Source organism: Bombina bombina, chromosome 7 (genome assembly GCF_027579735.1).
Source record: "Bombina bombina isolate aBomBom1 chromosome 7, aBomBom1.pri, whole genome shotgun sequence".
In the NCBI taxonomy this organism is placed as follows: domain Eukaryota; kingdom Metazoa; phylum Chordata; class Amphibia; order Anura; family Bombinatoridae; genus Bombina; species Bombina bombina.
In genome coordinates this window covers 266,248,543-266,265,171 of record NC_069505.1, presented here as the reverse complement: position 1 = coordinate 266,265,171, position 16,629 = coordinate 266,248,543, and the positions used below count along the sequence as shown (strand labels likewise).

General features: G+C 36.1%; 1 protein-coding gene across 1 annotated transcript in view; it reads left to right on the top strand.

Annotated features, from left to right (window-relative positions):
• The window catches only part of CACNA2D3 (calcium voltage-gated channel auxiliary subunit alpha2delta 3), a 1,718,630-nt gene extending 1,702,266 nt beyond the window's left edge, over positions 1-16,364 (top strand). Inside the window, 3 exon segments of the mRNA XM_053720740.1 lie at positions 960-1,075; positions 4,974-5,053; positions 15,944-16,364. Coding sequence (XP_053576715.1) covers positions 960-1,075; positions 4,974-5,053; positions 15,944-16,036 — 289 coding nt within the window. The 3' untranslated portion in view covers positions 16,037-16,364.
• The last annotated feature ends 265 nt before the right edge of the window (positions 16,365-16,629 follow it).

Below are 16,629 nucleotides of genomic sequence, written 5' to 3'. Positions count from 1 at the left end.
CAAAGCAGTGATTAAATCCCTTATGCCAACTACATGCAGAGCAGTGATAGAATCCTTCCTGCCAAGCAAAGTGCATTAAAGGGACAGTGAACCCAATTTTTTTTTCTTTTGTGATTCAGATAGAGCATGGAATTTTAAGCAACTTTGTAATTTATTCCTATTATCAATTTTTCTTCAGTCTCTTGGTATCTTTATTTGAAATGCAAGAATGTAAGTTTAGATGCCGGCCCCTGGTTTGTCCTTGTTGATTGGTGGATAAATTCATCTACCAATAAAAAAGTGCTGTCCAGAGTTCTGAACAAAAAAAGCTTGGATGCCTTCTTTTTCAAATAAAGATAGCAAGAGAACGAAGAAAAATTGATCATAGGAGTCAAATTAGAAAGTTGCTTAAAATTGCATGCTCTATCTGAATCACACAAAAAACAATTGGGTTCGGTGTCCCTTTAATTAACCAATTTACATGCAGTCACACATACAGAACTGAAACACACCAACACCAAATAACAATAATAGAGTACATGTAAACCATTAATAAGCTCCTCCTTAAAATGTGCGCTCATCCCATGAAATTCAACAGGTCTATGGATAAATAGCAAATTTGGAAACTGGAATGTGGTTTAAAATACATGTACTGTACATGAAGAGTCATGTTCAAAACACCATTGATCTAATATGATTCATTGCAAAAATAAAAACAATACTAAGGACAATATGAGCAAGATAAGGCAGTAATTACAAACATTTTAATTAAATCTGAGACACTGAATACTAAGTTATTTACTCTTACATAATGTGTAGTGAATGCCCCTTTAATATGTTTTTTTTATTTTTCCAAATATTAAACCTTTCATTGTATTTACTGAAAAAGTGCATAATTAAACTGGAGACGAATAAAAGTACAGTAAAAATGTATTTGTTTTCCAATATATTTAATGATCTTCCCTATTTGTCTATTTCAGGTCTTTCGTTATACAGCAGATTCCAAGCAGCAACCTGTTTATGGTGGTGGTTGATAATGTATGTAGCTGTGATTCTATTGCTCCAATTACCATGGCACCTATCGAAATTAGGTATATCCTTTATGTTGAAAGCTGCAGAAACCTCAGAAACTGAAATCAGATTAAAAATATGTCTCTGGTAAAAACAAACCAAACACGATTTTTACTTGGCTTGCACAACTAAAGGAAATTTACAGGCAATCACTTTATCAAATACATGCTTCCTTTTCCCCTTTTTATCAAATTAAGTAAATATAATTATTGAATTTTGGATTGTAAACATGTTTGCTAGTCCCATTTGTTACGGTGAAAGTTCTTTTAACATCTGATTTTTTTTAGTGGTTATTGAAATCTTTCACATACAAATCTGTACTATGCTTTTCCTACTTCCACGCATGTTATAATCAAGATTGGTTTTAAAATTATATTATAAAAAATATATATATTCTAGGATGAGATGTAGCAGATTTCTTAATGGTGTACACAATTATCTATCCACAATTGACAAATGAAGAAGTGCAGGAGTCTGGCATAAACAACAAATGCATAATAAAGAAAACATATAATTATATTTTGTGAATTCTTGCACATTCTCAGTAGGAACCTCTGTTTATAGACTCTTGCCCCATTTAAGTAATTAGTAGCATGCTTATTTTTTCTTCCAAAATGTAAAATCTTACATTTATCAGTGGTAAATCCCATTTGCCATTTACCAGCCCATTTTCCTATTGAATTTGCAGAACAAATACACCCTTCTCTTACCTAATTACTTTATGCACAGCAAATAAACATAAAAAAAATAATATGCATATACACACATACAGACGAAGAGGGACAATTTTTTTTCCTGATTCAGATAGAGCATTCAATTTCAAACAACTTTTCTTCTATTATCAAATTACTAAATCTTGAAGAATCATTTAAAATTGTTTTTTATTTGGAACTGGCATTTGATTGTCAGTTAATTAAGTATATTATTTAATTAATCTCAATGAAATTGGCTAAGTGTGTAGAACTATATTTTATTTATTTATTTTTGTTTAAAAAAGAGATGAGTGACTATGCCAAAATCCAATGAATGATTATATATTTGAGATGAATGAAGTAACATAATTGGGGTGCAGGAATCCTAATTGATTTAGAGTTGGTGGGGAAGATTTATGGAATATGCGGGGGAGGAAGGATTTGTAGAAGATAAGTTATTCACATTCTGATTTTATAAGGTAGTATACTGTTGGACTGTAAGCTTTTCAAACATGATTCTAGAGCATATGAGTGGGGTAAAAAAAAATGAAATATCAGTAATTATATGTTTAGCCAAGGTAGCCCTATTATTTTTCTAAAATGAGATGTTTAGATCAAAGAGTATTGCCCTAGCCATAACAGATCTTTTAGATACTCTAGGTGAAGGGGTAATGAAATTAAGTGTTGACAGAAATACTGATTAACCAGTTTACTAATTGAGTGGGTTGCAGTCCATTTCTGTACAATGCTCTGAATAACTTTATGGATGGACAGGGGTTAAGCGTTAAGGTTGGAGCTATTATAGTCCTAAGCTGAGAGAGTAGGCGGTAAAGAGATTGTAGAGGGTAACAAGGGCAATACATAGGTTTGTTTTGGTAATAGATGTGTTATTTTAGTTTGCTCTGTGGGACTAATAAGTTAACAGACTATCAATAAAATAATTGAGAGAGCAGTAAGTGGATTAGCTCTCTCGAATATTTGGATTCTTGGGGAAGTACAGAAGTAGTTCAAATGTTACTGAATGAGACTGAGAGGGATTCTGTATCAATAGTTTGATGAGTATATAACACAATTAAAATTAGCACTCCATAAGATGGGAATATGGGGCCAATTTAACAAACTGCGAGCGGACATGATACTATGTAGCGTATCACGTCCGCCGCACATCGATAAATGCTGAAAGCATATGCTGACAGCATTTATCATTGCACAAGCAGTTCTGGTGAACTGCTTGTGCAGTGCCGCCCCCTGCAGATTTGCAGCCAATCGGCCGCTAGCAAGAGGTGCCAATCAGCCCGATCGTATAGGATCGGGCGGTATGAAGACTGCAGACTCAGAGGCAGTGGATCAGTTATGGAGCAGCAGTCTTTAGACAACTGCTTCATAACTGCTGTTTCCGGCGAGCCTGAAGGCTAGCACGGAAACAGGGGCATCAAGTTCCATTCGGCCCCCAAGTGTTGAGTGTAGGTACACCATCCTCTACTATATAGTTAAGTCATAGTGAAATACTAGTGAAGGGGCTAAGACACATTCTTGGTCCAATAGTGTGAGGAGTTACCATATCTTACTAAGTTTTTTTAGTTATGAAACTAGGGAAGAAGGGAATACAAAAATGCACAAATTGGAGCTACAAATTACAAAGTAGGTATTTCATGCTGGAAGACAAAAATAGTTGAATAATATAAAGGAAATACTGAACAAACAATATAAAAGTGTAAATAAAGCATAAGTATTGTATCTTTTGATAATTAATTATGATATTATCCTACTGGCACTTTTTCTCATAAGATTAGTCTGGACTTAGTCACTGGTAAATAGATAATTTCATATCTTAATAACAAGTTATCTTGGAGCTGTTTATGTCTGACAGCTGTTCATTTTGTAAGAGCCAGTGAGCCTTTTCCACCCAACAGGTGTCAACACCGCAAAACCACTATTTCAAAGGTATTTACAGTCAACAAGGTCAATGGAGGTTAAGCCATGAAGAGGCGTTCAGAATAGCCTATTATTCATGTGATTATATCAAGGTCTGTAGAACAAGATTATGACATAAACGGAAGGTAATATGAAGCTGCTGGCCACAGGTGCTGTTATTGATTCTGGTTGGTGTTTAAACTGACTTCATTTGAAACGTGAAAAAACATAAAATTCCACACTCAATTCATAGAAATAAAGTATTCAGGTATGATTTCTATTTGCATTACTATTTTGATTTCATATTCAGAAATAGAAGACAATGCAACATTATTATTAAATGTAATCTCGGTAAACCACTGGATCAATAATTTTAGATTTCTTTGAGTTTAAAGGGACAGTCAACACTAAAATTGTTATTGTTTAAAAAGATAGATAACGCTTTTACTACCCATTCCCCAGCTTTGCACAACCAACATTGTTATATTAATATACTTTATAACATTCAAACCTCTAAATTTCTGCCTGTCTCTAATCCACTATAGACAGCCTCTTAATCACATGCTTTTTAATTTGCTTTTCACAACAGGGGACTGCTAGTTCATGTGGGCCATATAAATAACATTGTGCTCACAGTTTCTGCACAACACAGCTAAAATGCAAGTCAATCGATAATAAATAAAAAGTCATGTGATCAGGGGGCTGTCAAAAAAGGCTTCAGATACAAAGTAATCACAGAGATAAAGAGTTTTAATATAACAGTGTTGGTTGTGCAAAACTGGGAAATGGGTAATAAATGATTATCTGTCTTTTTAAACAATAACTCATTTTTATATTATAAAAAATACCACTTTATATAAACCTAAATGTGGCAATACATTAAAGCAAAAGATGCAAAACAAAAATGAATAACAATTATTAGAATAAATGAGAATTCAAGCTAAGGCCCAGTGCGTTATATATCTAGCCCCTACTGGCTCTTCATCAATACCCTACATTTGCCCCAGTTTTGACACTGAATGACTGTTGTTTTTAACTGTCTGATCCATGTGCTCCTTATTTTGTTTCAACATATTCCTTCTATAAGTTTATTTGGGTTTTTGACACATGCCCACCCTAATAAAAAAAACAGGACTGGGAATGGGGGAAACAAATCTGGGGGATCTAAGAGCAGTATCAAAACAGTAAGGCTTTTGGATTGGTAGTTGGAAAATTAATTAGGGAAATTAATAAGGGAGAGTGAAAGTGACACTTAAAAAAAAAAAATACATTTTGTTGTGATCTTGAAATAATTTCTCCTTAACTTCCTTGCACATAATGAATCCCTAAAATGTGAACGTTTAAAATCTCAGAAGATAAGAAGACGACCAGAAGCATGCCATGGGTTTCATCCTGACGTAAGTTTGAATATTTGTTGTCTTCATTATTGCAGTTACAGGGCCATGTTACAAGGGGGGGGTTGTGCATGGAAGTGCAGCAATGTAACACATTATATATATTTTTATGTAAAAAAGTGTTAAGTAAAAGTTGTTGGAACTTTAAAAGAAACTAACAGGAAGAACAAGATTATGTGCAACTCCTGAGACAGGGAGAATTCAGTAGACATGTGCGTTTCGTTTCGCTACGAAACGAATTTTGGACGATTTCGCCAAATTTGCAGATTCGAAGTTCTGAATTACCCTAGCAACAAAACTAAACTATTCCGAATGCATTTGTAATGAATACATCTGAATTAGTTCGGATTTATTCGTTACATTCGAATGGCCATGGACTAATCACAATTCAGTATAAAAATTAAATCTAGTGAGATAGAACAGTGAAATAATTCCGTTTGTGTAACCTGGAACCATCTGAATCAATATACCACATAGCAAACTTCCGAATTTACGAAACTGAATCCAAAACTAATACATCCGAATTCATCTGAATTTATTTGAATTTGAAACTAATACATTCAAAAGTATCTGTATTCGAATCGATCTGAATTCGAATCGAAAAAATCTGAATCAGTCTGAAAAGAACCAAAATTTTCCGCTGTGCACAAAATTCAGTTGCTTAAATAAAAAATGGTTTATTCAGCACTGGACATCTATTTTTTCCAAAAGTAAACTGTTAATTATTCTCAAACATTTTCTGTTGGGTAGAACAATCACATTTATTTGAATATCAACTTCAAGTCCATCATACTCTCTAAAATTAAAGACCCATGATACCTAAGCTGTAAAATAGTTTCTCCTTAAAATTACATGCTATTTTCATATTGAAAATTACTATGAACTAAGCATACAAGAGATTTGGAGCTAATTTTGTACATGATTTAAGGGCAAACAAATGTGTTGTGGGAATCGTTTATGCAGAGAGTTTGCTTGTAAACACATTTAATGAGATATTCCAGTAAAAACGGAAATGCACATCACTGTTTCTTGTAAAAGCTATCACTGTTTAGTTATCATTAATATCTTGTCAGTACTGACTCATATTCCTAACCAAGGCCCAGATTACGAGTTTTGCGTTAGAGGCTATGCTGTGTTAACGAGCAGTTTTCTCTCACTGCTCACTTACCTGCAGCGCTGGTATTACGAGTTTTCAGAAACCCGTCGTTAAAAGAGAAGAAGAGAGCGTTGAGCAAAATTTTGCTCATTACCGTACTCCAATACCAGCGCTGCTTAAGTCAGCGGTAAGCTGGTCGTATGTGCTTGTGCACGATTTCCCCATAGGAATCAAAAGGGAGAGCCGGCTGAGAAAAAGTCTAACTCCTTAACGCAGCCCCATTGATTCCTATGGGGAAATAAAACTTATGTCTACACCTAACACCCTAACATGAACCACGAGTCTAAACACCCCTAATCTTAAACTTATTAACCCCTAATCTTCCGCCCCTGACATCGCCGACACCTACATTATGATTATTAACCCCTAATCTGCTGCTCCGGACAACGACGCCAACTACATTATAATTATTAACCCCTAATCTGCTGCCCCCAACATTGCCGACACCTACATACTATTTATTAACCCCTAATCTTCCACCCCCAATGTCGCTGCAACCTACCTACATTTATTAACCCCTATTCTGCCGCACCCAACATCGCAGCCACTATATTAAAGTTATTAACCCCTAAACCTAAGTCTAACCCTAACACCTACAATAAATCTAAATAAATATTACTATCATTAACTAAATTATTCCTATTTGAAACTAAATACTTACCTGTAAAATAAACCCTAAGCTAGCTACAATATAACTAATAGTTACATTGTAGCTATCTTAGGGTTTATTTTTATTTTACAGGCAAGTTTGTATTTATTTTAACTAGGTAGAATAGTTATTAAATAGTTATTAACTATTTTATAACTACCTAGCTAAAATAAATACAAAAGTACCTGTAAAATAAAACCTAACCTAAGTTACAATAACACCTAACACTACACTATAATTAAATTAACTAAATTAAATACAATTACCTAAATTAAACTAAAGTACAAAAAAAACCCCACTAAATTACAGAAAATAATAAACAAATTACAGATATTTAAACTAATTACACCTAATCTAATAGCCCTATTAAAATAAAAAAAGCCCTCCCAAAATAAAAAAAAACAACTAACCTAAACTAAACTAACAATAGCCCTTAAAAGGGCCTTTTGCAGGGCATTGCCCCAAAGTAATCAGCTCTTTTACCTGTAAAAAAAAATACAAGCAACCCCCCCAACAGTAAAACCCACCACCTACACAACCAACCCCCCAAATAAAATACTATCTAAAAAAACCTTAGCTCCCCATTTCCCTGAAAAGGGCATTTGGATGGGCATTGCCCTTAAAAGGGTAGTTAGCTCTATTGCAGCCCAAACCTAAAAATAAAACCCACCCAATATACCCTTAAAAAACCTAACACTATCCCCCTGAAGATCGACTTACCGGGAGACGTCTTCATCCAAGCCGGGCCAAAGTCCTCAACGAAGCCGGGCGAAGTGGTCCTCCAGACGGGCAGAAGTCTTCATCCAGACGGCATCTTCTATCTTCATCCATCCGGCACGGAGCGGGTCCATCTTCAAGACATCCGACGCGGAGCATCCTCTTCATCCAACGACTAAAGCTGAATGAAGGTACCTTTAAGTGACGTCATCCAAGATGGCGTCTCTTAGATTCCGATTGGCTGATAGAATTCTATCAGCCAATCAGAATTAAGGTAGAAAAAATCCTATTGGCTGATTCAATAGAATTGAGCTTGCATTCTATTGGCTGATTGGAACAACCAATAGAATGCAAGCTAAATCCTATTGACTGATTGGATCAGCCAATAGATTGAACTTCAATCCTATTGGCTGATTGCATCAGCCAATAGGATTTTTTCTACCTTAATTCCGATTGCCTGATAGAATTCTATCAGCCAACCGGAATCTAAGGGACCCCATCTTGGATGACGTCACTTAAAGGTACCTTCATTCAGCTTTAGTCGTCAGATGAAGAGGATGCTCCATGTCGGATGCTCCATGCCGGATGGATGAAGATAGAAGATGCCGTCTGGATGAAGACTTCTGCCCGTCTGGAGGACCACTTCGCCCGGCTTGGATGAAGACTTCTCTCAGCTTTGTTGAGGACTTCGGCCTGGCTTCGATGAAGACTTCTCCCGGTAAGTCGATCTTCAGGGGGTTAGTGTTTTTTAAGGGTGTATTGGGTGGGTTTTATTTTTAGGTTAGGGACTTTGGGCTGCAATAGAGCTAACTGCCCTTTTAAGGCAATGCCCATCCAAATGGGGAGCTAAGGTTTATTTAGATAGTATTTTATTTGGGGGGTTGGTTGTGTGGGTGGTGGGTTTTACTGTTGGGGGGGTTGTTTGTATTTTTTTTTACAGGTAAAAGAGCTGATTACTTTTGGGCAATGCCCCGCAAAAGGCCCTTTTAAAGGCTATTGGTAGTTTAGTTTAGGCTAGAGTTTTTTTTATTTTGGGGGGACTTATTTTTATTTTAATAGGGCTATTAGATTAGGTTTAATTAGTTTAAATATCTGTAATTTGTTTATTATTTTCTGTAATTTAGTGTTTTTTTTGTACTTTAGCTAATTTAATTTAATTAGGTAATTGTATTTAATTTAGTTGATTTATTTAGTTATAGTGTAGTGTTAGGTGTTATTGTAACTTAGGTTAGGTTTTATTTTACAGGAACTTTTGTATTTATTTTAGCTAGGTAGTTATTAAATAGTTAATAACTATTTAATAACTATACTACCTAGTTAAAATAAATACAAACTTGCCTGTAAAATAAAAATAAACCCTAAGAAAGCTACAATGTAACTATTAGTACAATTACTATTATTGCAGCTAGCTTAGGGTTTATTTTACAGGTAAGTATTTAGTTTTAAATAGGAATAATTTAGTTAATTATAGTAATATTTATTTAGATTTATTGTAATTATATTTAAGTTAGGGTGTGTTAGGGTTAGGGTTAAACTTAGGTTTAGGGGTTAATAACTTTAATATAGTGGCGGCGACGTTGGGGGCGGCAGATTAGGGGTTAATAAATAGTATGTGAGTGTCGTTGATGTTGGGGGCAGCAGATTAGGGATTAATACCTATAATGTAGGTAGTGGCGGTGTCCGGAGCGCCAGATTAGGGGTTAATAATTATAATGTAGGTGTCTGCGATGTCAGGGGAGGCAGATTAAGGGTTAATAAATATAATGTAGATGTCGGCGATGTTGGGGGCAGCAGATCTGGGGTTCATAAATATAATGTAGGTGGCGGCGATGTCCGGAGCGGCAGATTAGGGGTTAAAATTTGTATTATAGTGTTTGCGATGCGGTAGGGCCTCGGTTTAGGGGTTAATAGGTAGTTTATGGGTGTTAGTGTACTTTTTAGCACTTTAGTTATGAGTTTTATGTTACGGCGTTGTACCATAAAACTGATAACTACTGACTTTTAAATGCGTTAGGACTCTTGACAGGGTAGGGTGTACCGCTAACTTTTTGGCCTCCCAGGACAGACTCGTAATATCAGCGCTATGAAAGTCCCATAGAAAAAAAGACTTTACGAAGTTTACGTAAGTCATTTTGCGGTAAGGCCAAAGAAGTGTGCAGTGACCCTAAACCTTCAAGACTCGTAATACCAGCTGGCATAAAAAAGCAGCGTTAGGACCTCTTAACGCTGCTTTTTTACCTTAACGCACAACTCGTAATCTAGCCGCAAGCCTTTTAACCACTAAGATATAGGATAATCCATTTTCATCTGCATCTATAATTATTCGTAACATTATCAATCATAAAATATCTTTCACCAAAACATTGCTAAGATTTGAATATACAATTAATAGCATTAGTTGTGATCCATAGCATCATCATCAATATAACCTGATATATTTCTAAATTATGAAAATCTGTGCTGAAGACATAAACAAAAGTTGACTATATCCAAAAAACTGACACATGGTGATATGAGAAATCATTTTTGAGCTATTTTTGATGTGAAAAGAATTGCCCAACTAAGGCCTAGATTACAAGTGGAACGATAAATTTGCTCAAGCTAAATCGATAGTGCTCCCATGTTAGCGATAGTATTACAAGTCGAAAGTAAAAAGTTACGGGGCAAGCGAAAGTCTCAGGCACGCTAACTTCTAGAATATGGGGCACGCTAAAAAGATGCATTTATTGTATTGCTTACGCGCTAATCTGGAACTGCATTAAAGCTAATAAAAAAAAGCTTAGAATATATGTAACTATATTTTGTTTTGTAAAACATATCTATACCTAAGTATGTATATAAAAACATGCAGATATACCTTATTTATATATATATATATATATTGTATATACAGATACATATGGAACTATATGTTTTAAAATAAAATTGACATTTTATTCTAAGTGAATAACATAGGAATTTAAATATTTCTGTTAAAAAGACATCAGAACATATACACATCTGTGTGTGTATAAATACTTTTCTATGTGTGCACATACATTACACATAAATACACATTTGTAGAAATGTATACACATAATTAGATATATATATATATATATATATATATATATATATATATATATAAAGAGAACAGGAAACAGCACTCTCTGGACTTAAATACAAATAGTTAATTTATTTGGTAACGTTTCGGGGAATGCTCCCGTTCATCAGACCAACAACATACATGTGAGCCAAACATTTATACACACATAAACCCCTCCCCCAGTGTAAAAAAACGCCAAAATTGTTGCCAAGTGTACAAATAGAGTAAAACATACATCAAAGCAACAAATGATATTATCAATCAATATACACAAATGGAAACATGTATTGCCACAAGCCATATTTAGAGGGAAACAGCTGAACAGTGTAGGGGTGATCCCATAATCTACAATACAATGTAACGCATAAGAGAGCATAAACGTTAAGAAATCGATATTCAGAAACACTGCATTGAAACATATGTTTCTCCAGAGCACACCGCTGTAACATAAACTTTAGCCTGTATGTAGGTAGAGAAATGATATACAGATCACGAGATGCCATGATGCCCCATTGTCTCAGCTCGTGGTTCGTTGCTACAACCCCTTGCTACCTTTGTGGACTCCATACTACAACCTTTGGTATTGAACATGCGTTCATACTTACGTGTCTCATCAGCACTGATCACATACCTCACGGAAATAACCGACATCCAGCCAGGTGATGTACTTGCAAGCCTGGATGTCGCAAGCCTGTATACTATTATTCCCCATGAAATGGGAATGGGAATAATCACCAATTGTCTTGAGAGATGCCCTTTTGTGGGTCCCCCCACTGGCTTCATTATCAAACTCTTATCCTTGTGCTTAAAACTCAACTACTTTAAGTTCGAGAAAAGATTCTATCTTCAGCTCATGGGAACAGCAATGGGCTCGAACATGGCGCCTGAATTTGCCAATCTCTTCATGGAGCATGTGGAAGAAAACATCTTCAAGGTATATGAAAACCACCAAATACGTTTTTACAAGCGCTATATCGACGATATTATCATGGTATGGCGAGGGACTCTGGAGACATTTGGCGAATGGGTAGACACCCTAAACAGGACTGGAGGCCAGGTCCAACTCAAGGAGGTCTCCAGCTACAGTGAAGTGGATTTCTTGGACTTGAGAATCTACAAGGAAGGCACCAGACTTGGCACAAAGCTATTCAAGAAAGCTACAGATCGTAATACACTACTGCACGCCTCAAGTTATCATCCAAGATCACTTTTGAAAGCCATCCCCAAAGCTCAGATGTTGCAGGTAATCCACAACAATACATCAGACAGTAAACGTGACCTGCAATTGAAGGAAATGGAGGATAGATTCTACAACAGAGGGTACATTAGGATCATTAAGGAGGCCAGAACTCAGTTAACTATGAAAGTCACAGAGATGGACTGTCAGAAAAGAATGAATTTCATTACAGCATATACTCCTAACACCAGGACACTGGGGGCAACCCTAAAAGAGAAATGGAATATCATACAATAGGACCCATCATTGCCCTATCAGGGGTATGGACCTCCCAGAATCGGATACAAAAGGGGAAGAAACCTAATGGACATCCTAATGAGGACTGATCCAATCAACAGTTACAGCAAGATTACACAGACCACCAAGAAGGGTTCGTACAAATGCCCTAGCTGTGTTACGTGCAATGCTATGCTCCAATGCAGGCAGTTCAGACACCCACATAAGAATGTGTACTACAGGATTAAACACTATCTAACCTGTACCACAAAATTTGTGATATACATGTTGAACTGCAGCTGTGGCCTATTTTACATAGGCAAAACCTCGGACGATATTAAGAAAAGGATGGCAAACCACAGAAGCGCCATCCGTACGGCGATCGACAAAGGGAAGAGTGACCAACCTGTGGCCAGGCATTTTATGGAAAAGGGTCACTCAGTGGCAGACCTGATATTCAAACTGATTGACCATGTACCCCGGGGGGGTGATAGGGATACTCTTCTACTTCAGAAAGAGGCTGAATGGATTTTCAAATTGGACACCATACACCCCAGAGGTCTTAACATGGGGATTTATTGGCACTGCTACCTATGAGTTGATTGTGAATGACTACTCCCTACTAACCCTGTATGCACGGTTGGGACCCTCTTGATCAGTACTTGCGGATCCTGCATGGAACTTTACCTATGGACGGTATGAATTACGAATACTGTGTACCTTGTCCTCTGTATATGACACTGCATTCATATGTATTTCTATGTACCCCCTGTATATATTCCCCTGCATATGTAGGACAAACTGTGAATATGTATACTGTCTAAAATGGGAGTTAGATTTTGTCGTCTCTGACAATATTGGTTTGTTTGGTGTACTTTTCATACTATACTGAGGTATTCTGTCATGCTCTCTATACTATTTTACCGGACATGTTACACTTTAGTTTAAATCCTGGGTGACGGATCCTTGACATATCCCTCCCTGTCCGGCTTACTGCATTATCCCGCCCCCTGCTACATTAGGGGCAGATGTACTCATGAATAGTGGGGTATGGATTCACATAGGGGCTTGTCGCCCTTCAACAATCATGCCAGCTCTCATGTGCTATTTGATTGTTTGATACGCATATATACTGCCCCACTTATAGCCGTGGCTGGGGACTCTGCGATATCCTTGTATATGACACATCTTTCATTGGAAACAGGCATACCACTGCTGCCTATGCATTACACTTTACCAGTAGTTTCACTATGCTAGGGCCATGTTAGTAAGTACTGCACTGTATTGGTGTGCTACGTGGTCTTATTACCACACGGTCATTTTCACCCCCAAATAACATTTATTCTGCCAGGATGCCATCAGTTTAAGTTGGTGTTTACACTTATTGGGGCTTGTCCTTCCTAACCTATCTGATTAGTCTATATGCATGACCGGGGGCGGGGCACTCTAGCTGATACGCATGCACACTTCTTTTGCAGCCTACACTGACACTTGCGAGACCCGGAGACATAGCGCTCCACTGCTATGGGACACTAGTCTTTATACCTAGCAGGTTAGTTATCTGTAACACTCCATCGGTGCACGGTACTTTATATGCTAGCCGCTTGTTTTAATGGTTTTTATGTTAGCCGCATGTTCGATACTGGCTGCATGTTGTTTGATCTCTAACTGTGTATATTCCTTGCCTAGCTCTACCTAGCTTAGTAGCCTTATTCTCGTGATCTGTATATCATTTCTCTACCTACATACAGGCTAAAGTTTATGTTACAGCGGTGTGCTCTGGAGAAACATATGTTTCATTGCAGTGTTTCTGAATATCGATTTCTTAACGTTTATGCTCTCTTATGTGTTACATTGTATTGTAGATTATGGGATCACCCCTACACTGTTCAGCTGTTTCCCTCTAAATATGGCTTGTGGCAATACATGTATCCATTTGTGTATATTGATTGATAATATCATTTGTTGCTTTGATGTATGTTTTACTCTATTTGTACACTGAATACTATGTACAAAGATTTGTGTTTTGAATTGGTTGCCTTGGTAACAATGTTGGATTTTTTACACTGGGGGGAGGGGTTTATGTGTGTATAAATGTTTGGCTCACATGTATGTTGTTGGTCTGATGAACGGGAGCATTCCCTGAAACGTTACCAAATAAATTAACTATTTGTATTTAAGTCCAGAGAGTGCTGTTTCCTGTTCTCTATATTTAAGCTACTCTAGCACCCTGGCCCTTGGAGATCTGTTTGTGAGAGTGCACTTGCCTCATTCTGTCTATATATATATATATATATATATATATATATATATATATATATAAGATAGCAGAGATGTGCACTCTCATTTCCGGGTCGACTGCCAGGGTGCTAGTAGAAATTAATATTGGCAAAAAAAGACTTGCACTCTCTGGAACCTTTCAAAAAATCTTTACTGTGATGTGACGTTTCGGGGATAATGTATCCCCTTCCTCAGACGAGGAAGGGGATACATTATCCCCAAAACGTCACATCACAGTAAAGATTTTTGTGAGTGCAAGTCTTTTTTTGCCAATATATATATATATACTTTGTAGTCCTTCCCAGTCAAAAAACTTGCCATATACCATATCCCTTTTTTAAACATTTAAAACCTTTTAAACTTATTTTTTTTTGTATTAAAAATGTGTATATCTAAATATAATACTTCATTTTAATATGTTTTACATGTGTTTTGTTAAACTTTTTTTTAACCCTTGCACTTTACTTTAGGTCTATGGTCGGGCTAATTCTTCTATCACTATTTGAGCACAACCCATAACTTTCAACTTGGAATATGAATATGATATGTAGCACGGTCGTGATATCCATTGAAGGTATAGGGTGCGCTAATGTGATGTTGGCTATGCTAGACCTTCTCTGGTAAATCTGTTTTAGCATGGACTCATAATATCAAGTTTGCGTGCTAATTGAGGCTTGCACTATCATTAGTGCTCCACTTGTAATCTGGGCTTGAGCTGTTTTACAAATTCAAATTTTCAGCCAAAATAATTTATTGAACAATTGAATTTAACAGAAATAAAACAAATAAAACTGAGACCCACAGAACACTATTATCTTGTAGAAGAGTAAACAAAAATAAGACAGTAAAGAAAAAGGGGGGGTTGTTATCGGTGTCATATCTATTATCGGTCTATCTCTTTCTCTCTCTCTCTCTCTCTCTCTCTCTCTCTCTCTCTCTCTCTCTCTCTCTCTCTCTCTCTCTCTCTCTCTCTCTCTCTCTCTCTATATATATATATATATATATATGTATATATATCTATCTATCTATCTATCTTTCTCTCCTATCTTTCTCTCTCTCTCTCTCTCTCCTATCTATCTATCTATCTATCTATCTATCTATCTATCATCTATCTATCTATCTCTCCTATCTATCTCTCTCTCCTATCTATATATCTATCTCTCTCGATCTATCTATCTATCTCTCTCGATCTATCTATCTATCTATCTCTCCTATCTCTCTCTCTCTCTCTCTGTCTCCTATCTCTCTCTCTTGTATCTATCTAGCTATCTATCTATCTATCTATCTATCTCATATCCATCTATCTATCTATCTATCTATCTATCTATCTTCTATCTATCTATCTATCTATCAATCATCTATCTCTCTCGATCTATCTCTCTCTCTCGATCTATCTATCTCTCTATCTATCTATCTATCTATCTATCTCAATATCTTTCTTATTCATGTGCTCTGCCTTTTATGTAACATACATGTCTTAACAGCATATTGTATCACTATTGGGCATCATAGATTTAATATAGCGTTTTCTTCTTATTTCTTATTTTTTTTAGGAAAATGCAAGAGAATGTGGTGGAACTTTTGGCCTTTGTCCCCAGCCCTTAACCTTGCTGCTATCACTTTTAATAATATTTTGCTCAAGGTGACCTTCAATCATTTGATCACATGGCATGCTAATTACATGGATAAAGTATGAACTGATACAAGTGGTGCCGCATAGAAGAAAAGAAATGTAGTTAAAACATCAGCATTTCATGACTTTAAAACTGTTGGAGTACAAAAACTCTTAAAAGATATATTGAAACAAAGACAATATTACCTTATTACGTTGCAGCTCATGCAGATATGAATTTTCCATTCCGTTCTCATCCATTAAAAGAGGACAGCAGACACTGGTAATCATCATTTTCAGCTTTGCCTCATCACAGAGATTTCAAATGGTGTACTTTTTAAATAAAGTATATTAAAATCATATTTTTGTTGTCTGTTATTTTATCTGTTTAATTTATTTTACAGTAGTAGTCTATATTTCAGCAATATTAAAGGGACATTAAACCCAATTTTTTTATTTCATGATTCAAAAAGAGCATGCAATTTTAAGCAACTTTCTAATTTACTCCTATTATCAATTTTTCTTCTTTATCTTGCTATCTTTATTTGAAAATGTAGTAATGTAAGCTTATGAGCCCGCCCATTTTTGGTTCAGTACACTGGGTAGTGCTTGCTTATTGGTGCCTAT